This window comes from Typopeltis vanoorti, chromosome 13, assembly GCF_054136105.1.
Source record: "Typopeltis vanoorti isolate ZY-2024b chromosome 13, IOZ_Tvanoo_1.0, whole genome shotgun sequence".
Taxonomy (NCBI): domain Eukaryota; kingdom Metazoa; phylum Arthropoda; class Arachnida; order Uropygi; family Thelyphonidae; genus Typopeltis; species Typopeltis vanoorti.
This window is the reverse complement of record NC_143561.1, coordinates 127,716,709-127,742,565: the sequence shown is the minus strand read 5'-3', so window position 1 is coordinate 127,742,565 and position 25,857 is coordinate 127,716,709. Positions and strand designations below refer to the sequence as shown.

The following is a 25,857-nucleotide window of genomic DNA, read 5'->3' as shown; positions in this document are numbered from 1 at the left end:
AATTTACCAAAAAAAAAAAAAAAACGGGAAACCGAGTTTTTTATTTTATAAAATTAAAATAGTTTACAAATAACATGTCTGCGTAAATTTCTGTCCACAACGTATAACAAATGATTGTAAACAGACAAACAGAGCAGAAAACGCATCGCCATAGAAATTAAGACTCGATTGGAATGTACTGACAGCGGATAGAGGAAATTTCCAGGGGATGACTTTCACACGGATCCCGGAAGTAAAAAAAAGGAAGAGACCTAAACTAAGTTGCTAATGAAAGAATGACAGAAAAAGAGACCTGGAAAAAAAGGAGAATTCGTTGCAAATGACACGGGTAGCTGGAAAAGATGGCTGCCGGTATTCTGTGTGTGTGTGTGTGTGTGTGTGTGTGTGTGTGTGTGTGTGTGCCACAGAGTGCGAAAATGATTGATAGCAGGGATATAAGTTGGTGCCAGAAGTAATGAAAATGTCTTTCAGAATTCGTAGTTGCATTTTCTAGAATATTCTCTCTCTAAGATGCAATAATCAGTCGCCTCGCTGTTCAGCAATGATGAAAAATAGAACTTGTTTACGCTGACTTTAATAAAACCGACTTTTAATATTTTTTGTGTATTTATTCGATTCATATTACGTTGCATCTTGATCCGCATTCTAATAAACTGCTGCTGCTGTGTGTGTGTGTTAATACAATCGGCTTTCCAATTTCTTTCGCTGTGTCTTGAATCTCCTTCAGCATTTGGCCATTGATCGAAAACTTAATCGTTGATCCCGGAAGGTGTTTTAACTGCTTCGCGGAAGACCAGAAGGTTAAGTGAACACGTGATTGGTGTTTTTAAGAGCTTTGAGTCTCGATGAAGAAATGGAGAGTGTTTTGTCACGTCTCACGGCGGAGTCTTTCTCTAAAACAGGTCACGAAAGAGGGGCAGCACTCATTTTCTCAGACGCTAAAACAGGCGGAGAATTTATGCTTGACGACCTTGGCTCTTTAGGTATTGACAAGATTTAGACAAGAGGGCATTTGAATTGAATTAAAAGCAAATAGAGCACGCACGTGATGGAGATCCCGCATTCTGGAACGTGAGGTGAAATGTTCATAATCGCTCAAAAATGAAAAGCTCCTCTCAGTTGAACGCAAGGCAGAGTTGTGAAAATTCTCCGCCACGTTTCAGAAGGCGCAGGACGTATTTTCCTGCAATCATTACTTGATTTACAATCCTACCAAAATTATTTAAAAATTGTGGAGGATGCGTTCTTAATCACGTGACCTACGAATAGTTACGATAGCACCGAAAGCCAAAATCATCACGAATATACGGATCTGCTGTGGGCACCTCTAACTCAATTGGAAGAAAGTATATCCTTTGGTATGAAAAGATGGTCTTAAATCTTGTCCAAGACCAAAGGACCCATATAGGAGTTTTTCAACTGAAGGTGAGTCAGTCAATCTCTTACGGAGGTGGCAGCATTTCTCATTAGAAACACAAGGCGTTTTCTCTGGCAAAACAAACTACTAGAGAACTCAAGTAACAGACATAATGCACGTAGTTAATGGTCTTAGCTATCTCTCAGTAGTATTATGCTATAAGCCATAAACCCAGTTCGGCAAGTTAGAGCTTCTAATTTCGAAATTGCACAGTGAGGTGCCGTTTCTTTCCAGTGTCAGTTGATAGTTCATCGTCCGCATCCATTGAAGTGGGATTTACAGTTCAAGTTTCAATATAAAGCAGGTGAAGAGGACGGAAACAGGACGAATACTCTAAACCCGGCGAAGAAAGATTTCATGCATTCAAATATTTTTTTTCCTTTCAATGGTTTGCTTTCTAGAACAATATTTAGAAGATGGTTCTAAGAGATTGTTTCCTCGCATTAGATGTTGGTCAATGTTTTGAGCATATTTACATTCTTATTACATCAGTTATTCTCTGCTTCGTCATCCTCTACTTTTGTCCACTTCGTACACCGTTGTCAAATACACCTTACCTTTCTAAATCCCATAAGAAAATCCTCTTGATAGTCGAGATCCTGTTAATTCAGGAATTTTCAGCGGGATAAAGTTATTAGCGTCTCTAAAAGTGCGATGTTCACCGACTTGCGCTTCCCACCAGCGAGAAACGATACTCTGCTCTCAGATAGGAATTCGAACTCGGTCCCTTTCAGAGGGAAACGAGCGACGTTTCAAAAAACGTTGGAGACTGTGATGATAGACTTAACTCTAGCAACGTGTCTCAAAACTCGTTGTTCACAAATTCTCAGACAGCAAAACTCTAGCGTGACAGAGTTTTTTTTCTTTTTAAGTCAGTTGTGATCAGTTAAGGAGTGTACAGGCGTTAACAGCAGTAGCCAATGCTCAAGTGTCGTTTTGAAGCTGAATATTAATAAAAATCTTTCATACTAAATTACTGAAATGAGACTCGGCTTGCTTTCCACTTTTTCGTTGCCTCATATTTAACCCGTCTAGCAGTGTAGCATAACTGCGTACTCCTCGAAAGTTTTATTCCACAAATTTAATATATATTCTTCTGTAGGTAGTTGAACCTGTAAAGTTCTTAGCTGCACGCACCAGCTTCTTTCATTCCTTTCTGACTTGAGTTTTTCCATTCCAGTTCTGAATTTCCATCGCATCTAAGTCTTTTTGGATATTCTCCCAACACATCCGCGGTCTACCTCTTGGTCGCTTTCCATCAGGCATCATTTTGAATGTTTGTTGAGCCATTCTCTCTTCACCCATTCTTTCCACATGTCCAAGCCATCTCAATCTGCTTGCTCGAATTTCATCAGCTCGAAGTGGGGATCTATAGAGTTCATATAGTTCTTGTTTATGTCTTCTCCATTCACCTGTTGTGTTATTTCTTACAGGTCCGGAGACTTTTCTAAGGATTTTATTTTCAATGGTCTACAACGCTTTTCCATCTTGGTCTGTTATGGTCTATAATCATACGAAACCCAAACAATGGGTTTCGTATGATTGTCTTGTAATTTCTGTTTTAACCCTGCTTGATAGAATTTTCGAAGATAATGCATGATGTAAGGAATGATAAGGTCTATTGGAGACACGTATTCTAGCTTTTATTTCTGTACTTATTTTATTATCTCGAGTAATCAATGTTCCAAGATATTTGAAGGAAGTAGAACTTTTAAATTTCTGGTTATCAATGGGAAAATGGTAATTTCCCCCTTCATTGTGATTTCTACATACATTTAAATATTCAATTTTATCCTGGTTGATTTGCAATCCTAGTTTTTCAGCAGCAATTTTGAGTTTTCTAAACGTTGTTCTAACGTCTTCAGCATTTTCTCCAACAAAGCGCATATCATCTGCATATCCTAATATTACTGTTCTGTTCATGTCATCTTTCACAATTTCTCGAATTCATTTTTCTAATGCTAAATTTAAAAGGATAGGTGAAAGGGTATCTCCTTGTTTCAATCCTGTCTTAATATCAAAAGGTTCAGATCTAATTCCATTAGCTAATACCATGCTTGGGCTGCAGGGATGCAAATTTTAATTAGACGTATTTTTTATGAGGTATTCCTAGTTCATCTAATACACCCCAGAGGCCTTCTCTACGAATGCTATCATATGCTTTTCTCAAGTCTACAAATAAGCCTGTAGATTGTATTCCCATTTCCCCCAGTATCTGCCTAAGTATAAAAATTTGGTCAATTGTCGAACTGTTTCTTGGTATCCTGCTTGATATTCACCTATATTTTCTATAATATATTCACCTATAGAAAGTAAGGTTCTTTTTACCATAATATTAGATAAAAGTTTGTAGCCTGCTGACAGTAGCGATGTTCCACTGCAATTTTCACATTCATAATTTTCCCTTTTTGTAACCTGGAATGATTAGCGATTCTTTCCGTTCTGAGGGCGACTCTTCTTTTTTCCATATTAAATTTATCAGCTTATGTACAGGAGTGGTTAATTCATTATCCCCAATTTAATGAGTTCAGCTGTTATTCCATCAGGACCTGGTGCCTTGTTGTTTTTGAGCAGTTTACACTTTCCTCTTCTTCAGCTAGGAAAGATGTAATTATTTCTGATTGACAAGTACGATAAGTATTCTGTTTTGAAAGACAAAGTAGGTTCACCACATTTTAGGAGTTTGTTAAAGTGTGTTAAAGTGCTCTCTCTCTCTCTCCACCTGATTGCTATTTCATCTCTGGTGCTTGTCCATTGCTATTGTTGATTACTGTTGTTTTAAGATGTGGGCCTTTTCTTTGGTTTTTAATTTCACGGAAAAATTTTTTGGAATTATTTGCTTTAAAGTATTTCTGGATTTCTTCAATCTGTTCACGAAAGAATTTTCTTTTCTGTTGTCTTATTATTTTATTGTCTTCCTTGCTGCTCTCTTTGTATCTCAGAGGGACATGAATATCAGCTCGGTTATTAAGTCAAGCGCTTCATCTTTGTCTGTTCAAAATCTTCATTGAACCATTTTTACGCTGCATGTTACTTTGAATTCCAATTGAGTTTTCTGTTGCTACTTCTATGCTATCCTTAATATGATTCCAGATGTTTTCATTCTCCTCCGGTTGTATATTTTCCCAATTTCTCTTCAAATTCACACTCATATTTTCTTCTCTCGTCTGTTATACCTCTTTTGTTAATATTGTATCTCAGTTCATTTGCATGTGAGGAAAAATATTTGCCATTTATTTAATCTTAAGTAAGGCATCAGTTAGAAAATGGTCACTATCACACTCAGCGCCTCTGATGCTACGAATATTCTGAATGCAACTCCTGTGTCTTTTACTGATTATGATATGGCCTATTTGATTAAATGTGTTTTCATCAGGAAAGTTTCGTGTTTGTTTGTGTATATTCTTCTTCATAAACATAATGTTGCTTACTAAAATAAAGAGCCAAAAGGCTTCATTTCGACGATGCAAACTTATATAAATTGAGTGGATATTACATCCAACATCATTTCAAAGCCGAATACAGAAACTATAAAAGTTTCGTGCGAAAATTGACAAGAGAGCTTGCGGGAATGAAGCCTTTCGGCTCATTATTTTAGTAAATACCTGACGCACCGACCGAGAGTTCGCCTACCGAAAATGCACCTCTCCGACGCTTCGAGTTCCTTAGTACTGAACGAGAGTTTTTGCTCTCTTAGGTTTCTACCTAGTCTCTGACAACCAATGAGTTTGAAGCAACTGTCAGACTAGTGAAACCTTATCAAAACGAACCAATAGAAGACGAATATACGGGTGCTTTGAGCGTTCGTCACTTCCTATAAGGTTCTGCTAGGGCAACTCGTAGTATGGCGATGGTGCATTCCCGCAAGCTCTCTGGTCAATCTTTGCACCAAACTTTTTTCTGCAGAAACTATAAATGTTTCTGCAGCCAGGTCTTTCCAACTTAATGGTGTCATCTGAGCTACGAAGGTCGTGATCAACACTGCATGCACATAAAACTTATGCGAATAAAAGCAACAAACGGGAATATTATACTTGGATCCTTTTAATTAAAAGTTCCTTTTTTAGATATTTATTCTTTCCTCCCACTTCTTTTGAGAAAATAAAACTCGCTATCTTCTTAACAGAATCCCTTTAAATGTAGATTCCGCATTCAATGAAAATGCAATAATGATCATGTCCATCCTATGAGACAACGTATCGTTAAGTCTACCACAATGTTTATGAAAAATTATTCTTCTAGGCATGAACTGTTATTCTTTCTCCAGATGAAAATTGAAAAAAAAACCGAACGCTATTTTTTTCTGCAAATTCTTCAGTGTGTGTGTGTGAAAGAGAGAGAGAGAGCAAACAACTTGTTTTATTATCAAGACTGGTGCAATATTTTTGAAATTGGTCTGTTTTTGAAATTCAAGAAGAGATCACTGAAATGCAGTAGTCTCCACATACCGCAATATTATCGCACTATTCCAGCCTTTTAAATCGGTGAGAATTTATTTCGCATCTGCAACATATTTCATGGTTGGTACAGAAATTTAAGTGAAGTCAAACTCAGAGCTGGAAACCGAATGTTTCAATTTGATTAACAGGAAGAAATGCAAAATTATTTCTATTAGCCTTGACTGCAAGTGAATTTGTTAATCGCCAAGTAACTCAACAGCAAGAATTGATGTGTTTAATCGCATTTATTTAAGGAGTGGTTCAAGTTTATACTGAAATGGGAGTGTTCTGGCTCAATCTCGTGACCTCCGGGCTGCACACATCTGTAGAGCATGATTTCCAATGAGGTACTATTTGAAGCTGCTGCATCGCTCCCATGACTAAAGATTTGAATATTTCCACGCTGGATTCGAATTACTGCTTAGTGCTCTGCTTTTTCTTGTAATCTGTTGAACCTTGCACGCCGCGCCAAACAAATTCTGAATAAAGTGGAAATAATTTAAGTTGCTAACAGCAGCAAGGTTGGTATGCTCCATCATTTGTGCTTAAGGAGTAGTTCAAGTGCCCTTTAAAATACGTAATGAGAACACCCCACAACCAACGTCATAGTCGTCTGCCGATTTTTAAGGACGGAGAGGGGGATGGAAGCGTATGGCTCTGCAACTGTTTCAGCACTGCGTGATTCTCTTTTTAATAGAAAACCAAACAATACAATTTGTCTATTAAACTTTTTTCGCTTTCATTCACGTTTACACTTTGAGTTAATACAGTTTGCCCAGCGTTCCATCGGATTATCTCAATTATTCATTCGTTGGATGGAAGTTGCTATTGCTGGCTACAATTCTGTTTTTATAATGTTTCATGAAAGATTTGGAGATGCCACCCAAACCTTACATTTGATGTGGATCGTCTGTCCTTGAGTCGAGATCATTTCTGAGAAGACTCAACAAAATGTGAAAAAACAGAGTAATGGGAGCATTGGAACACCGTGTTCAGTCGGTTATGATAACAGATGCATAGCCTGTCACCGATTTCGCATTGCTTCTCTGCAATCCAATGGGATTTCGACGAAGTAATAATGGTGGAACAATGACAATATTGGCATAATATTATCCTAGGACCTGTCTCCAATTGAGACATGGTTTCCAGAGCGATATTAGCCCTACCTGTTTAATCATTTTAGAACATTTCGTAATTTACCGGATTTTTTTATTTTTTCATATGCGTAAATCGACTTGAATCATTGTCACAACCAATAAGGACCGCATGTGCAAAGTGTAATTAAAAAGGAAATTGACGTTTTTTTTTTTTAGCAAATATTCATTTAACAGTGAAATAAAGATATAAGCTCAAAGCTTAGTTAGTGGTGATTATACACCTTTATTATTAATTTTATTTCCTTTTCAAAAAAAAAAAAAAAAACCATCTCCGCGTATATTGGTAATAATAAAAAGAGCTGCAGGGCATATCTGAGAATACTACACATACTGCTAATGTTAGCTGTGGACCCAGCCTGTCGATGGTAAAACAAAGGTATTTTTAATCGAACACCAACTACACGATGGACGCTTTTCTGTTTTTTCCAAAAAGCATTTCGATTGCATAAATCAAAACTTGTCGAATGAAGTTTGCATTCAAATAACTCGCTTTAGTTTTCTAATCTCATTTTAATTATGTGCTGTCTTTTTTTGACCAAGTAAATGGGGCAGCTCGTGCATAGGCACTGCGAAACTGCAGCACCCCCAATTTTTCTCGATATATAAATATATTAATTAATTTATTTATATTTTCTTGTAATATTTAATTTTATCATCAATAATCCTATACAAATCTCTTATTTTGTATAAAAAATAATAAAAAATCCATCTTGTAGCACTTAGGAGGGCGCTAGCAGCACTATGTTTACTGCAGTGTCATATTGTTACGCGCGCAAGCATATGCACGTCATAGTGAGAGGCGAGCTATTAGCGTAATGCGGCACTGTCCGTCGCGCAGTTCCACCGTTGTTTATATGCAGTTTGCGCCAATAGTAGAGTGTTCGTAGTAGTGCTTATCGTGTTTACTCCGTCTCTGTACATATTTGGACATTACAATTAAAGACATAACATTTGTTATAGTTTTTATTTTAGAACATTATTGGGGTTATGATAAGGGATTTTATTTTAAAGTAATTTTCAATTATACTAAACTGAATAATTTTATTGATAACTAGGGTGCTCCGCCCCATGGCTCCCAACCCCCCGTGTTCCGGACTGGTAGGCCAGTTCGCCTTGAATTCTGATGACTCGAATTTCGAAGACTCGAAAGCGGATTACGCCCCCCCCCTGGCACCTACGGCGCCCATCCCCCCCCAAGTTCCGGACTGGTAGGCCGGTTCTCCCCTCAGTTTCAAATAACTTGAAAAACACGTGACATAAAAACGTGACACAAAAAGACTTATCATTTTATATATATAGGGTAGATAAACAATATTTTTTCATGTTTAATTTTTACCATAATTTTGATATTTTATCCAAACACGTATACACTGTACTTACATCGTGTATATATATTTCGAAAGTTGCAGCACCCCCACGATTTCAAGCCACGAGCCCCCACTGCAAGTAATAATTTTTCACAAAGCATGTGTATAATAATATTCACTTTGGACAAATTTCATAATGTCTGCAGCCTCCTTCATCTACCAGACTGCCAGAGATAGAACAGAATGTACCTGGACTATCTACAGAATCTTTTGATGACAGAATGGATAACTGAATTCAAAATAAAACAGAAAATAGTATTGACATTATTTTGTATTTAATTTGGAATCCAGTTGCCCATTATAAAAGATTCAGTAGATTCGCGGCCATTTATTTATATATTCCATGTACGCTGATTCCATGCACGAGAAGTAATAGAACCTATTAGCATAGGTTCTGTTACTTCAGCTTACATATAGCATCTGCTGTATGTAAGCTGAAGATGAGGATTAAAGAAATTGACATTTTTTGAATTGCACATTGTAGTTGTTTGCTAATTCTCCATTAGGAATGCGGTTCCACAGGACAGAGGTAGATAGAATAAAATAGGGAGAAGCGGGTTCGATGTGCACTGACGAGGGAAGCTATCAATGTTGTTGTGTTTATACCACGAGAGTGAGAGAGAGAGAATTGAGCCACATTTTAGTATCATTGAGAGTAACGTTAGGTGAACCGAGTTCCTTTTAGATGTTGATGGTATTGGAGATGGGCAGTTTACTTGACCTCACATCACTGAAGGTATTGATCAGTGTTTAAGGCGATGGTTACATGTGATTTCGAAGCTTTTGGTGTCTAAGCAATGCATGGTTTGTCGAATGAAGTGTCATATCGTCAGTAAAGTTTTGTATAGGATTAGTGGCAATCGAGAGTAGGTTGATTGTGAGAAAGAGAGAGTAAATGACAGAACTGAGGCATTCCTACATTGGTGATGAAGCTCAAAGCCTTTCACCATGACACGTAGCGACCGACCGACCAGAGGAAAATCTGGCTACTCAGTTACAGAGAGTGACAGATAGACCAATGGATAGTAATTTGCTTAGTAGACCTCGATGTCAGACCCGATCAAAAACTCTAGAAATGCCAAGAGCAGCAGCGCATGTTTCTCCTAACATTTCCATAGCTAGTGTCCAGTAATTGAGCGAAGAGATCAGCCGTGGATCTTGAATCGCGAAATCCATACTGGTGGTAGCTGGTAGAGAAGTTGACTTTCTCCATCATTTGGAGAGGAGTGAAGTGATGATAATTGACAGGTGGTTTGATGGTAAATTTATCTCCTTTTGGGGAGGGGATACATTGCATATGTGATTGTTTCCACGCATTGGGATAAGTGTCAGCTAAATGTAGAGGGTTGTAGGGATGATGCGGGACTGGTATTAGCTTGCTCTGGAGCACAAGCGGAGAGATGTCATCAAGACTAGAAGACGATCCAAGTTGTTTTCTATTCTTCTGATGTCTTTTTGCTAAAAAATCACAGAAAGCATACGTTATTCAGATTCTGGTATGGTAGCAGGTGATTTACCTTGGTCATCTTTGCAGTAGCGAGAGGAAAAGAGTGATGCTCGTAGGTCAGCGTTATATTTGAATTGTGTAACAGTGGCACCATCTGGATGAGAGAGAAACGTAATTCACTCACACAGAGGGTGGGAGCATTAGGGAGGGAGGGACAATTAAGAGCACCCCCACACACACACAGAATGGCTCCCTATTTTAAGCCATATTCCTTCCCCACCGTTGGGAAGAACCAACGCCTTATGCAGGGAGTATAGAAAGATCCAGGAAAACCCCTATCTTCCAGTGCATAGAGATGTTTCAAATCTAATAAATAGATTTGAAATTGAGATATTCTCCTGTTAGTACTGCTATAAGGTTGGTGGAGGATAATTTTGACATCAATCAAGAGTGGAGACGCCAATGGGATTCGTTTGCAGGTCCAGACTTGCAGAACCTTCCATGCATAGAAGAACCCCACCTGAATATGACCTTCCACGCAAAACTTGGGTTACCCTAAACCGGCTAAGGACTAACCACGGTCGATGTGCAGACTTTTTTATTTTATTTTTTTATTTTTTTTATTTCTTTCTTTTTTTTTTTTTATACAAGTGTCAGAATATTCGTTCCCCACAATGTGACTGCGGAAGTGAGAAGCAGACCATTCGCTAAGATTGCCCACTGAGAGCATGCGAAGGAGAGGAACAAGATTTCCTAGTTCCAACATCCGCGACCATCGACTGGATTAATAACTTGGATATAAACTTGTAACATCTGACTGACAGAAGCATCTTCATTTTCGTATTTGTAATTTTTACTGGTGCTGTTTGTATATTTAATGTGTTACATACATATATTTAGAGATGTCGAGTTTAGAGTTTTTATACATGCTATTTTACATTCTAATTTTATACATATTTTTATATTTGTTATCTACACCAGCGCTTCCCAAACGGTGAGCCGCGGCCCCCTTGGGGGCCGTAGGTTTTGTTGAGGGGGGCCGTGAAATAATGAAAACAAATTTAAAATGTTTTAAGACTAAGTAGATTTTTTTATTTTAAAACAAACGTATTTAACTTTTATTATTTCTTTTTTTTTATTTTTTATATTTTAATGGAAAAATTCACACATTGGTGTTGGTTTACAAACTTTGCTTCCAGTGTATTTCGGCACTTAATGAATATTAGTAAATATTGCTTATTCATATGTTTAATTTCAAAGCATTGGTTAATTGTATTTACTTCGAATGCTCTCCAGGGAAGCTCCAAATCTTCCTGTCCCTTTCATAACGCGTTCGTAATCAGGGACTGTTGATATTGACTTTATATACATATCAAAACTCGTTTTATATTATCACTGTCATCCGAGCTAGTTTTCTGTTACCAATAAAAGTTTCTCATATACTTCACACATGAAAAAAAGCTTAAACAAGTTCATGTGGGGAGATAGTAACTTGCTTGCAGTGGTAAACAACACGCCCTCCCGCAGAGGCAATGAAAACAAGTACTTTTATTATGCCAGTGAATAAGGTATGAGGAGTCTGTGTAATATATTTCTCAACAAATAGTGCAGTTAGAGACAAGTGGGATAAAAACACACCAATTAATGAATCACATGTCCCCCTCATACAGAAACTATGCTGTATATATAGACTGAAACAAAACCATATGTTGCATGGGCAAACACAGTATCTAACTAAAAACTTCTGTTATTAATTAGATGTGTGTGTGAGAGTTCGATTTCCCAAGGCAGTAATAAAATTCAACCGAACGTGTTAAAATTCGTAAAAGTGTTAAAACTAAGTAATATATATATAAAATGTTATGGCAGTTTCACATATGGAATTCGGTTGAAGAAAGTTGGCATTTCAACTCAACTGTCAGCTATGCTTTTATCTTTCGGTTGCGCGATCTTTTGTTAATACCGCACCAATCATACGCACGTTTTAATAACCTGCCTTTGCTGTCTGTTTCGAGTTAGGCTTAATTACCGTAAAGGGAGAAAAGTCACAAAAGAGAAAAATGTTCCTGGTTTGGGGGTTCCCTTATTCAGGTAATATTCACTAATTTCATGTTATCAGTCTGTGGTGTGCCGTTATCGCTAAGTGGTGATATTATTTGATCTATTCTACGTTAAAAAATTTAACCCTGAGATGGATAAGTGGCTGATAAAAAATAAAAAAAAATTCCCGCGAACAATCAGAAGAAGCAGAAACAGACTCAAAAAAAAAAAAAAAGAAAAAGAAAAAGACAGTATTTCATATTTTGCCAGAACAGCCCGCATCGTCCTCAGAACCAAACGGTAAGAGGCCAAAAATGTAATATATGCATTTGATTTTTGCGATATTCGCTGTGTATGTTTTGTATTGAATATATAAATACAATAAATATTATAATAATATATCTCTCTATTACGATTTTTTTTTCGAGGGGGGAGGCCGTGAAATAGTTTAATTTTTGCAAAGGGGGGCCCCTGACATCTAGAAGTTTGGGAAGCACTGATCTACACTGTATATGTTTCTTTTCCATGCGATGTAATACCCATACGATAAATAAATAATTGGAATATGTTCAAACTACATAGTGGATTCGCAATAATAGCCTTAAAATTAACCCCAATAAAACTCAGTATAGATGTACTTCAACTTAACAGATAATCTGGATCAAATTATACTGGTATTCAGAATGTAGCTGCATTTTAGTCAAAAAAAAAATGTAAAGTATTTGGGACTCCTCATCGTCACTAACCTGAAATTGAACTCTCATATCTAATTTTTTAACAAGGATATTGAAGTTTGTAATTAACAGAATATCATGTTATGTTAAAAAAAAATATGTCAAATCAGCATTTTCCAAATGCTGATATTATTCATGGGTAAATTCTTCAACCATGAGTCACATCATGGCAGCCAACCTCCTTTATTGGAGATGACACACGAATAGGATGAGTTATTCTTCACTGCAATATGGCATCACCTCTGTGGATGGATATTATTAAAAACAATCTGCTGCTGCCTTTTGATAAGAATTCCAAACAGAATAGAACTTCGGGTAATGAGAAATACCATTTTATGCAAATGTTACACGAAGTTCTAATTCACCATCACTGATTTATTCGCATATTCCAATAGTGCCTTGTTTGTCATTCTTGATAGTTTGCCAATACCGAAACTATTTATATAATTACTGTTGTAAGAAACACATTGCAATTTTTATCTATATAATGCAGATTGTACTGGCAGTTCCTAAGGCAAAGATATTTTCATAAATCTTTTAAACACTTAGCAACAAGCAACTGCAACGAAATACACTGTTATCTCAGAATATGCTTTTAGAAAAGAAGACGCAGAGACTCCCTCACTGGACTAAATAATGCTGACTTCAAGTATATGCTATAATATTACTAGAATTATGTGTCAACATTATATGATGTATGTTATGTGTGCTCTCATGTAAAATAGGTACGTTCAGTCACTACAAAATCAAATGACTATTGTATTTCCTACGTTAATATTTTTCTCTAACCCGTGTAGCAGTGGTCCCTGGTTACAACATTCTGCCATTCCTTGTACTATATTTCACTCATCTGTTCTTTCTCTATTTCCTTAACCTGTCAATGTGTATATTGTCACTTTTACAGTAATAGTAAAGGTAATATTAATAGTATAATACAATCCTCTGTTATTATTTATATTTCTGTAATGCTTGTTTTGCCTCGCATTCAAATTCTGAATTTCCGATTTGTCTAAAACTGATGTCACATAGTGGCGAATGGAAAAAAGTCAGCTCAACGTGACAGAAGTCAGCCACCCAATTGCAACACTGCAAGCGTTATCCTGAAAGTATTGAATGCATTTGTAACGTTGTCCAAAGAGAATTGATACTTTTCATTAAAATATTTGAGTACTTTTTGAGTATTAACTGTATATTCGAAATATTTTTGTAAATTAGATGATCTAACGATTTTTCCGGGAACCTAAACGACTGTTACTGTTTAGGTTCCGGGAAAATGTTTGATTTTTAGTTAAAAAGAAAACAGCATCAAACGAGACGAACGAAGTGGGAACAAATGGGAATGGAATACTGACGGAGCCTGTTTGTTGTGTCTGGACCTTGGTCTCTTTTATTATCTTGGAAAAAGCTCTTCCAGGTTGATGAAAAAAATCAAATAATTAAGTTTACATTCATCCAAAAATGTGGTTAACATTTTCATAAATTTGTATGTGCGTTTTTAACCTTTTCTTAAGGGAGGCTACGTTTAGAAGTGTAGTGGAGAATTAGCATCGCTCCTCATTCCTGAAGAACACTGAATACACTACTGCCATGTGTGTGTAATAAGGAGCGCCCTGAATCAGTTAGGAAGGATTCATTGATTAGCCCGGTTGCTCGCCTCTGAACAGAGTGCTGCATTTTAGAGTTTTTGATCGCCAAAAGGCTCGACTTCAAAATCGGGTTAAATCGGCACTCACATCTAAAAGATTTCCGGTTGGAAATTTTTAGATGACCGCAGTTTATTCTAGCATCTCGGAAATATTGACTCGTTTATTTCGAAAGCAACGTACTGGGCATTGCAATAGGTTCCTTCGGTAGCGAGCGTTGCTGTCCTTGGCCAGCCAAACAGTAACGCATTTGAACTCTGCCACTTGCCCTCTCGGCTAAGCAGTGAAGCGACATATGCAGGACAACAAACCGATTTCTTCGCGCATCCATTTCGAATCAACATCCCGTCAAATAATTCCGAGCAAAGTTCTTTAACATTAGATTAACTGGCGGTTGCATGCTTGAGAGGCCACTTCGTTTTTTGCCTATCGCGTTCCCATCTGGACTTAGGTTCGTTTCACATTCACCTTCTATTTAATTTACGGCAAGAAAATCAAAGCAGAACATCGAAGTAATGAATAGACATAATCAAAATGGAAGAAAATTTAAGAAATGCTTCTTTTACTACAACCGGCATTCTATATTGATTTACTCCCGGTTATTCTTCTAGTAACAATGTACAGTAAAAACACGCATGCGTCATCCGCTGCCATGTACGATACCACTGAGAGCGCGTGCGAGGAGAACAGAATGGAGTTATAAAAGCTCTGAGAAATTTCCCACCAACATGAGACGTCGCTTTTTAAGTGAGTTGCTTTCAGCATTCAAGGTTAGATTTCAGACTTATAGTTTTATTACTTATTTATTGGAATGCTTTGAAACATTGATCATTATTTCTCTTTAGCTGTATTGCGGATATGGCTAGTTGTAATCGATTGTTTAATTGTGGCGCCATCTGTTGGAATCTGATTCCGTATTCTGCGTACAGGGAAAACTATTAATTCACTTGATTTCATGTGTGCTAGTGATGATTTGAATCCTGTCTTTTGTGAATGTTTAATGAGCGTGACGAAGGTGTATTATTATCGTTACAAGGACAGGTTTCATGTACTTAATAAGTGATGATAAGAAAATATTTGCCTGTTTTCTTGTGATGACGCGTGCTAGACTCCTGCTAACAGCGAGATTCATTTTGATTTACTTGCCTTTTGAATGGTGCTTATTATAGTCCAGATATTATTAATAAGCACATTTTAAAACAAGCCCTGCTGGTCATAAAAATTCGAGCAGATCAATTTTAGTGGATTACCGATCAGTGTACAACGAGATGGCAATGCTCGATTTTTATCAGTTCATCGTACGAAGCGCATTTGTAAGTGGAATTACATTAGTGAATCAAGCATAATATATTATTAGCAAATAACACTGCTAAATAATTGATTATATTGCCAATTAGTTAATATACAGTTACCTAGTCAAGCGTTGAATGACTAAATGTATGCAACTTACTATTATAGAAAATATCCTACACCTTTATAATAGAATTCTACAGTGCGATAGGGGCTTGACTGATTAGAGAGGGGTTAAAAAGCAATTTCAGTGAATTTTAGTCGTTCTTTACCCCTAATATGAAGCTGTATTTGTTGCGAAATATATCATGTTTAACGATTCGACCCAAAAATTTATTGGCCGCATGCTTTATTTTGAGTGCTTTTCACTTTATTTCTACAGAAAGTCCTTTCAGTAGGGTCTTAAATGGAGCGAAATTTATTCTCAAGAGTTATTTTGTAGTAGTTGGTGATGGACAAAATAACCAGCCGTAGCAAAGGCGGGCTCAACTTGGATCGCTTTGGTATGGATCCTTAATTTAAGATAAGAAGGTATCGTGAATATATGCTATTAAAAGTTCAATATGTATTGCGTATACTTTTACAAAGAAATATTTCTTACTTTTTGTTCAGCAAATACTTCAAAATTTAATACAATTTTTAATTTCTTGTTTCATCACATAGCTCGTGACTCAATCGGCGTAAGACCGGACATGGATGCATAATTAAGACTGTAAACGAGATTATTCTTTTCAATTTCCTTAAAAGATCCACACATAGAATGGAAATTAAAACACAAAAAAAAACTAGCTATATTCTTGCAAAAGTTTTGATGCTCTCATAAAATATGCCATGTGTATTTTGTAATTTTTCTGATCAGTTAGCAAATGTTTAGTATATTGAAATGTAACCAATCAGCGACTATTCTCCTAGTTGAGTTGAAAGCGAATATTCGATGTGTGAGTTTATTTTCTGATATGCTGTTATAAGCGTTGACATGAAGCACTTAGAACAGAAAAAATTTCTTCCTTAGGCTTGAATGGTTTTTGTTTTTTTTCCCTATTTTTCATATTGTTCCAATTAGTTATCCTCTTTTTCATATCTCAGTGATCTAATCCCTTTTCTTGTTTGGGATCACTTGGATTTTAATCCCGCGCGCATTTTCAAGATATTAAGATCTTATAAGAAGTTAAACGTGGCATAGCCATTCGTGCAATGATCCAAGTGTGCTTTTTTCCATCAATCGAAGGGCGGTTCCGAATCCATGACAGATTAGTGACTTGTGTGGGCAGAATTCTATTAAGCGTTGTTTTGATCATTTCTGAAGTGTTTTTGTACAAAATGAAAACGTAAATTTTCTTTACTGAAAATCAGCTCTTTTGTGAACTGGAGTTTGAAATCTGATCGGCCTCATTTCTTCAAATTGAAATTATGAAACGATTTGCGTGTTACTTTTCAAAATCTGTTACAAAAAATGTTAATACACAGATGATCTTTAGTATAAATTGATCACCACTTTTATTTACCTTAGAAAAATAATAAGTATAATGCAGTTTTTAAATGAGTTCATATTAACTGTTTGCCGTAGGAATGGCATCAAACTCCATGATCAAATGCAATAATTTGACATGAATGTGCTAGCTCGGTGAATAAATCAAATTACTGCCTCCTCTCCTTTTGTTTGCTCTGTACTATAGAAAATCCATGTTAATTCAAGATGATCTGCATTTTTAAATCGCGAAAAGTTTTCATTATACATTCTATTATATATGTTATATTCTTATTTTATATCAATGACAAATAGAATTACATGTGTGGTTCTTTCTCTCTAACTTTAATCTAATCTATTAAATTATGATTACAATATGATTTCCTTGTAAACTCATCGCTGGAACTAGTTGTTATATGTAGTTATCACTTGTCCTCTCCTTGAAAATATTTAGACAGTCCTCAAGCATTAAATCAAACATTCCATTCTGACGTCCTTTGTCCTTCATATCAGAAAACTGTTAAGGTTTTACTTTTATCCTATTGTGTGCTCTACTTTCTACCAAAGCAAAAACGCCAGTGTTTTTTGTATGCTACAATCCACTAACGCTCTCTCTCTCTCTCCACTTCTGTATACAAGAGGTCTCCTACAATCTTCATTCGTTTTTCGACAAGCTTCTGTATCCTCTTCATTTTCCACACCATATGCTTATCCTTACTAGTTGTGACTTCATTTGCACAGCCGTATCCTGTCGACGGGACTGTGGGATAACTACTTCCATACCACTCCTATATTTCAACCCACTTTCCTTCCTGCAAACCTCATTCACCACTTCGACTCGCCATCTGCTAATGTAATCATCTGTTCAGACCTCGTTTAGATCCAACTGCATAACGTTGCACTTGTACTCACATTCATCAAAGCTACATCATTATCTATTGGTCCACAATTCTAATATATTCGGATTATAATGAAGCCTTCTCCTTTGGTTTAGTACCTCTTTCAGCCTTTTCATCATCTGGAAACCTCTACTGATCGCTCAGCATTGTACCCACCGTGTTCCCAGCATTCCAGTTAAACTTAGGAAGCGGCCCAATACTGATCCTTGAGTCGCTACTTAGTCTACTCGAGATTGCACCAGGCACTTTGCGAACTCCAACTTCGTAAGTCTAAGATGGCATTTATCATGCCACCTTATCAAATATGGTTCCGTGGTGATGCCTTTTGGTTGAAAAAGACGTGGGCCTGGAAATCTCATCTAAGACAAGGAATCTTTAAAAGGACTTTTTCATCTGAAAGTGAGTTAGTTAGTCTGTATAAAGGTGACAGGGTTGCTCTTCGGGAAGCAAGCAGTTTACACACGCAAGACATTCGTTGCCTTATAACCTTAGTTGCCTATACATAATCACACCAGTTAACGAGACTTATAAAATGGTTGTGCCAAATCGAGATAGAGCGTGCTATAAATGAGTTCTAAATCCAATCTTCCAGTATCTTAGTAACCATTTCATAAAATACGAGATAATTAAAAAAGCAAAATCTACCTTTACTTTACCCAAACATTTTGTCCACCAGGCAGTCCATAATGAGAATAATTGAATTTGATTTAGCTGCTCATTTTCTACTTAATTTCGAGTCTCCTAACTCAGGTAACGGCGATATCCTTTGGATGGAAAGACCCAGGTTCGAATCTCCTCTAAAGTGCGTTATATCATCATACACCAAATAAATAATTAACTTGAAATACATAACAAGAAATACAGAGCAGCATTTCTCAGACACATGAATCCAGCAAGACTTCCAGTGACTGAATACTTTGCCATGTTGCTGGCCTGGAGAAGAAAGCTTATTCAACTCCCGTATGTGACGGCAAAGAAAAAACTCTCACGAATAAATAAATACATTTGATAGGCATACAAAAGGAATATTTTCCCCACTTTATCATTGACATTCTGTTTACGAATTCTAATTTACTTGAGTCATTATAATCCATTGAGCCAATACATCAATGGATGATGATGAGAAAGCATTCTCTCATCCGTAAGACTCATTAATTCGTGGTGGCATCCTGTCGCTCGACACGTTCATCTAATTCAAATAATGCTTTCTTTAATTCCTCCCTCATATAATATCGTTTGGAACACTAGTCTTTCTATAGTGAAGCATTCTTTCCAAGTGGTTGTTTGACAAAAAAAAAAAAAAAACGATCTTAAAAATCATCTCATTAAGAAAATAATGCTAAATAATTTGATTAATACCTACTCAAAAAATTAACCCACTAATGTATTTATTGTTTTTGTAGGGTTTAGACAATGTTACGCCAGGTACAAAGGAACCTCATAGGGGAGAGAAACTTTCCATCCCCACCCCTAGGATGGATAGCTATCGCTTCTCTATGGCCAATCTGGAAGGTGAGCAATGAAGCTAGTTTTTAGTATTCCTTTTATTATTGACAAGTTAATATTCCTTTTATATTTTACATCTCTGATAATTATCTACTTTATTATTATCAACATCATCACTAAGATTTCATTTAATATCCTAATTTCAGCACCAGAAAAATTTTAATATTTTGAAGCGTGAATCATTTGAAGCTCTTTATTTACGTCCAGTTGGAATAAAACGGAGAAAAATATGAGTACTCACTGGAATCATTTTTATTTCTGAAATTGTTGGTGAGCAGAGTAGTCAGAATAAATACCACCGTCTTGTCAAATATTTAAGGAATTGTCAAACGAAGTGTTTTCATAAACTACATGAAAATTGGCATGGCTTCAGCTTCAAATTTTGAGTGTACATCTAATAATTCGGCACACTAGGTGGCGAAAATTTACCCGTCTGAAAACATTCATAAACACGCCAGAGTGGAATTTCAATGCATAGTATGGTGCTGCAAAGTATAGATCTCGTTTATTCGGCTACCGAAGCTAGCTTGTTAAAGGTTCCCTCACAATTAATAAAATGTATTTGGGAAAATTGTCCATTTTGGTAATTATAGATCTGACAAATTGCAATATCCTATTAATTATATAAATCCCAAAATGAGTGCACAAAATTTACTCAATTCTGTGTCCATTAGGTACAACATATTACACTCTTGGCATTTTGCCAAGAAGGAAACTATACAATGAAAGGTAGTGGAGTACAATTATCTTATCTTGAGTTCTGCTCTATATCAAGAAGGAAATAAACTCGTCATCCCTACAAAAATTGAATTCTCTCGATACATTTTGGTAGAAATTCCATATATAATATGCCAAATTTTATCAGATGTTGACCATTTCAACTGAAGAAAACCATGCAAGTTCTTTTGGTTTCTTATTGCTACTCAGCAAAAAAAAAAAAAAAACATTCAGTTTCTTTTGAAGCACTATTGACATTTTTGATAAGAAAAAATATAATTTAAGGTCAGCAAAATGCTGAGGATTATTTTCTAAATTTTTGAAACAATAAAAAACCAACTACGTTTTGCCAAATGCGAAAATGCTGATTCTTAGTTGCTCTTTGACAGGTTGTTTTACTCTAAATTAAGATATGCTATCTTAAATGTAAGCAATAATGTTATAGTTTGATAAAAATTTCAATATTGCTTAAATTAATAGATGTAATACGAATATTAATTTTTGTTTGCAAAAAATATTATCGTTGGAAAAGTTAATAAATGTTTTAATAGGATACCTGTTTCAGTGTAATTGATGATCAGTGTGGCTTTTTCAACGTGTATCAGATGTGCATGAATTACTTGTATAAAGTTCATGGCTCCTATTCAGGTCTCGCACATCTTGCTGATAAATAAGAATTGGTAGTATTGAAATGTTATGTTAGTTATTCCCTCTTTCACACTATATAGTACTATGCCAGCAACTGTGCTCTTTTCTCATTTGTTTAGTCTCTTCCCCCCCCCTTTTTTTTTCATTTTTTTCATCTTTCATCATCTTCTAAGTCCTTTCTATAACCAAATGTTGCCTCCTCATTTGTCTTCATCTTTCTCTGTCAAAGTCTTCCCAATGCCAACATTCTCCATCCATCTCCACTAGCATTTACCATTGATATTAATCTCTTTTGTCACTTCAATCTTGTTCACTTAGGGCATATTCTAATACTGCATTGAATAATTTGAGTGAAATAGTAACTCCTGGACAATTACTTTTCATATATTTTGTTTAGCTGTATATAATTTTGTCTTATTCCATGTTTTTTCTTCTTCTCATTATTATTTTCCTGATCTCCATGGAGATCAGGAGATGAGGAACAACTCATCATGGGAGGTCAACACAACGTCTATGATACCACTCCTTAAACTCATCCACTCTCTGCATGTTCACCACCCTCTCAGGCAATGCATTCCATGTTCCTACCACTCTCCATGCAAAAAAAAACTTCTTAGCCTTTATTCACTGCTCCCTTTTGCAACTTCATTGCTATTGGGATTGTTTTTCAAATGAATCAAAGGCTTTTTTTTTTTTTAATATGTAAAACCCATGTACACTGGTAAGTTGCATTTTCTCTTAGTTCATTTGATGTCTGTCATCTATTTAATTTACCCCCCCCCCTTCTGAATCTAACTTGTCCATTAGTCTGAGTTTCATATAATAATCTGGTGATTGCTTGTCATTATTTTTATAAATAGTTATTATACTTGTGACAACAAGATTTATAGAGCTGTAATTTTTAATTTTCTGTTTTTTTTCTTAGTACTCTTTTGAACAAGAGCATCACATGATAGCATTGTCTCAGCTGTTGTAGGCATTTATTAAATAGTTTTTTTAGGTCTGTTAATATTTCTCCTTCTACTCTCATCATTTCTGTTGAATTCCATTATTTCTTGGCATTTTATTATTTTACATGCATTCATTGCTTGTTCTATTTCAAAATTTGTATTTCTGGGATACTTGCTCCTTGTGCTTCTGACTTCCATGTAATAGTGTTTTTTAACAGGGCTTGTGGTGTTATGTAATTCTGCAAAATTACTGTCTAGCCATTTCTACTATGTCTTTTTATGTTTGATATTTTGTTCATTTTCATCTTCTAGTATTACTTCTTCTTTTTTTCCTGTTTTGAGATTATTTTATAATAATTTCATATTTTTATTATATATTGTTTCTTGTACATTTTATCTTCCTTTTTTGATATTTTATGTTAATTTTCTTTCAGTAAGTTATGCCATTAGTTTTTTACCCCTTCAAGTGTGCCCTTTTTATAATGATTTAGATTAAAATTTTCCTGTATATTATCCATTTATAGATTTCTGTTTTTAATTAATGCTTATTGTGTGTTTCCAGGAATGACCTCTTGTTCCACCCCTCCCTCTTCCTTTCTATGAAAAATCTCTTCCATGTCAACCTGATTTCAATCCCTGACTAGCTTTAAACTAAAGATACCAAGAAATTGTGTGTGTGTGTGTGTGTGTGTGTGTGTGTGTGTGTGTGTGTGTGTGTGTGTGTGTGTGTGTGTGTGTGTGTGTGTGTGTGTGTGTGTGTGTGTGTGTGTGTGTGTGTGTGTGTGTGTGCAATTTCTTCTTCATATAAATTTTTGTTAGCTACTGATGTGTTGTTATTTCTCTTTATCTATTTTCTAGTCTGGATACTTAAACATTATCATTCATGTTGCTGTTTAATAGAGAAAGCACATGTCTGATGATAATTAACTAGCTAAATTTATTTAGCTAATCAAATTATTAAGCCAATATTTTCCCAAGGCATCTTCATGGGCAAAAGAAATATACTAAGCCCCTAGACAGTGCACATCACCAGGAAGGGAGACAGATTTCAAAAGGAAGGCTCCTTTAGGATGCAGTGATGGAATTTTGCTGAAATTCCATCATCATTACTGCACCCTAGGAGCTTTTCTTTTGCAATATAATGAATTTTTGGAGAATGTTGTAATGCTGTTTCTGGAATCTGCCACAGCATTATAACATTCTCCAAACCTAAATAAATTCATCTGTATTACATCAATGTGATACCTTCAGCAAGATTCCATCACTGCACCCAGAGAGGATACTAGTTAGGACTGTAGGGAACCATGAAGATGCCTTGGTGACAAGGTAAGATTATTATTAACATCTGACCTCCAGGAAGTCAGACTCATCATGGGAGATGCACACTATAGCATGCAAAGCTCATCCAATCAGTTATGCCTTAACTGATTCAATGTGTCTACACTCACAACACACTCAAGCAGTACATTAAACTCACCAACCACTCTCCATGTAAAGAACCTCTGACATCTGACCTCCAGGTCAGATGTCAGAGGTTCTTTTTATGTTTCCTCATACCCTCCTCATACAGTTTCCAGGAATGCCCCCTTGCTCCACCCCTCCCTCTCTCTCTTTCTATGAAAAATCTCTTCCATGTCAACCTGATTTCAACCCCTGACTAGCTTCAAACTAAAGATACCAAGAAATTATATTCATGGTTTAATCCTTTATCCAAGTGTAAGCAAACAAAGTTTGCTCATGAAGTATTTTCAGCACTGGGCATCTTGTATATAGAAACTAATGACTTCACATCACTTGCATCAGTATCCCATAATGCAGAGCACATCTTTATGGATATGTATGATGCTATGCATTATGGGAAAGGTCACTAGCCAGATTGGTTTTGACCTTTAAGTCTTTAGGTCTCATCAGTGGGAGACAGACCCAGAGATGATACCAAGGTTGAAGTAATGCAGAGGTAATATTTCCATATGGAAATATGACTCTTGTATTACTTCAACCTTGGTATCACCTCTGGGTCTGGCTCCCACTGATGAGACCTCAATAAAGGTTGAAACTGGTCTGGGTAGTGACCCTTCCCATAATGCATAGCATTATACATGTCCTTAAGGATATGTGCTTTGCATTATGGAATACTAAGGCAAGTGATGTGAAGCCATTAGCCTCTATATATGAGTTGCCCAGTTCTGAAAATACTTCAGGTGCAAACTTTGTTTGCTTATACTTGATAAAGGGTTAAACCAAGAATATAATTTCTTGTTATCTTTAATTTATAGTAGAACCAAGTGAAAAAACCTCCAACAACTATCCCTGACTAGCTTATGTCTCATTCATATCCACTCCTCCTCCTCCTCCTCCTCCTCCTATTCACGAGGCTTCATAATTTACATTCTCTTAATCTGTCCTCGTACTCCACATTCCAAAGATGTTGGTTTAATAACCTATTTGGCTAAATATCATCTTCAGATGTGGGTTTTCTCCATTAAATATCAACATGCATGACAGAATGCGATAGAAAATTGTAATGTAACACCAGATATCATACAGCAGTGTTTCCCAAATTTTTTGATGTCACGGATCCCCTGTAGCGAATGTTAGTATGTTGCGGACTCCCTGTAGTGAATGTTAATTCACCGCAGCCCCATAAAATCCAAAATGGAAATTTTTTATATTTTACATGTCATAAAGACGAAGTAATAAATTACAGTTTTACAACACTAAATGTGTCATTTATGACAATGCAGTTCTGTTATAAATGGAGATATTTGGAGGAATATGAACATATCAATTAGGCCCAGTGTGAACAGCAGGTGTGAGTAACATGATAAGATAAAGTTTAATGAAAATAAACTATCCCGCGGACCCCATTTGAATTACTCGCGGACCACAGTTTGGGAAACACTGTCATAGAGAGTGACTTTAAAGTGATACAGCTGACGGTGAAAGTAAGAGTACAGAGCGAGAGAATGGTTTGACTGATAAAAAAAAAAAAATGAAGAGTTAGCTGCAATGAGGGAGATAGCTCGGTTGCATGCAGTGATACATAGGGCGAAGCGGAAGCTGGAGCAATTACAAAAATGTCTAATGAGTGGATCACCTAACAAAAAGAAACAAGTGCATGATAAGATAAATGAGAACATGATTGTGAGTGAAAGAAAAATTAAGGAGCTAGTGTTATATGGTGATTCAGTAGTAAAAGGTATAATAGATGAGTTTGACAAAATCGTGCTTTCCGGGTGCAAAAATTAATATAAGTGAGGCTGTTAGAGCACAGAAGCATAGGGTGAAAGAAATGATAGTAGTGGCCAGAACGAATGATTTAAAAGGTGAAAAATTTGCTATGAGAGAGGACTTGAAAGAATTACTAGCAGCAGCAAAGAGTAAGAGAGTTAGGATAGTTAGTCTGTTTCCATGGTATGACAGAGTAGAGTTGAGGAGGGCCATAATTGCGAATGACTATGCGTAGGTTATGCAGGAGGAGTGCTGTGGAGTTTGTGGATGTGTGGATTGAGTTTGATGGGTGAAAGGACTTATATAAGATGGATGATTTGCATCTGAATGGATTTGGTGTTTGGAGACTAGAAAAATTATTGCTGAATGAAGTGAAAGTGGATGTGCAGAATCAGGGAAAATAGAGCTTTTAGGGAGGGTGAACCTGCAGACATCAGTGAGGCAGTTGAGTCTAAGAATGTGTATAATATGCCTGAGTTAGGACGAAGGATAACAAACCAAAATGGGATAGTTAGTATAAGGCATCAAAATAAGGGTGGGGATAGGGGAATTCTGCACTTTACATACATTAATGCCAGGAATATTTGGAATAAGGAGAAGGAATTTTTGGTCTTGGTCAGTTCTTCCTGGTCACAGGTTATTGGCATTAGTGAGACATGGCTCACAGAAGATGATATAGTTAGTGGGGTAGAATGTGAGGGGGTATAGTGTGTTCAGGAAAGACAGAGAGAAAAGCCAAAAAGAATAGAAGTTCAACTTATCAACTTCAGGATAATGAAAACAACACATTTGAGGCTATATGGTTCTAGTAGCAAGGCTTATACGTTGGTCAGACATAACTGGTGATTAGTTTACGGAATTAACAATGCATATAAAGTATATTAATTAAAGGTAACTTTAATGA

General features: G+C 36.2%; 1 protein-coding gene across 2 annotated transcripts in view; it reads left to right on the top strand.

Moving 5' to 3' along the window:
- The window catches only part of LOC150100527 (uncharacterized), a 551,917-nt gene that overhangs the window by 206,151 nt on the left and 319,909 nt on the right, over positions 1 to 25,857 (top strand). For both annotated transcript variants that reach the window (XM_090402464.1, XM_090402463.1), the window contains exon 3: positions 19,305 to 19,413. In XM_090402464.1, the coding sequence (XP_090258590.1) occupies positions 19,305 to 19,413 (109 nt within the window). The remainder of the gene's footprint in view (positions 1 to 19,304; positions 19,414 to 25,857) is intronic.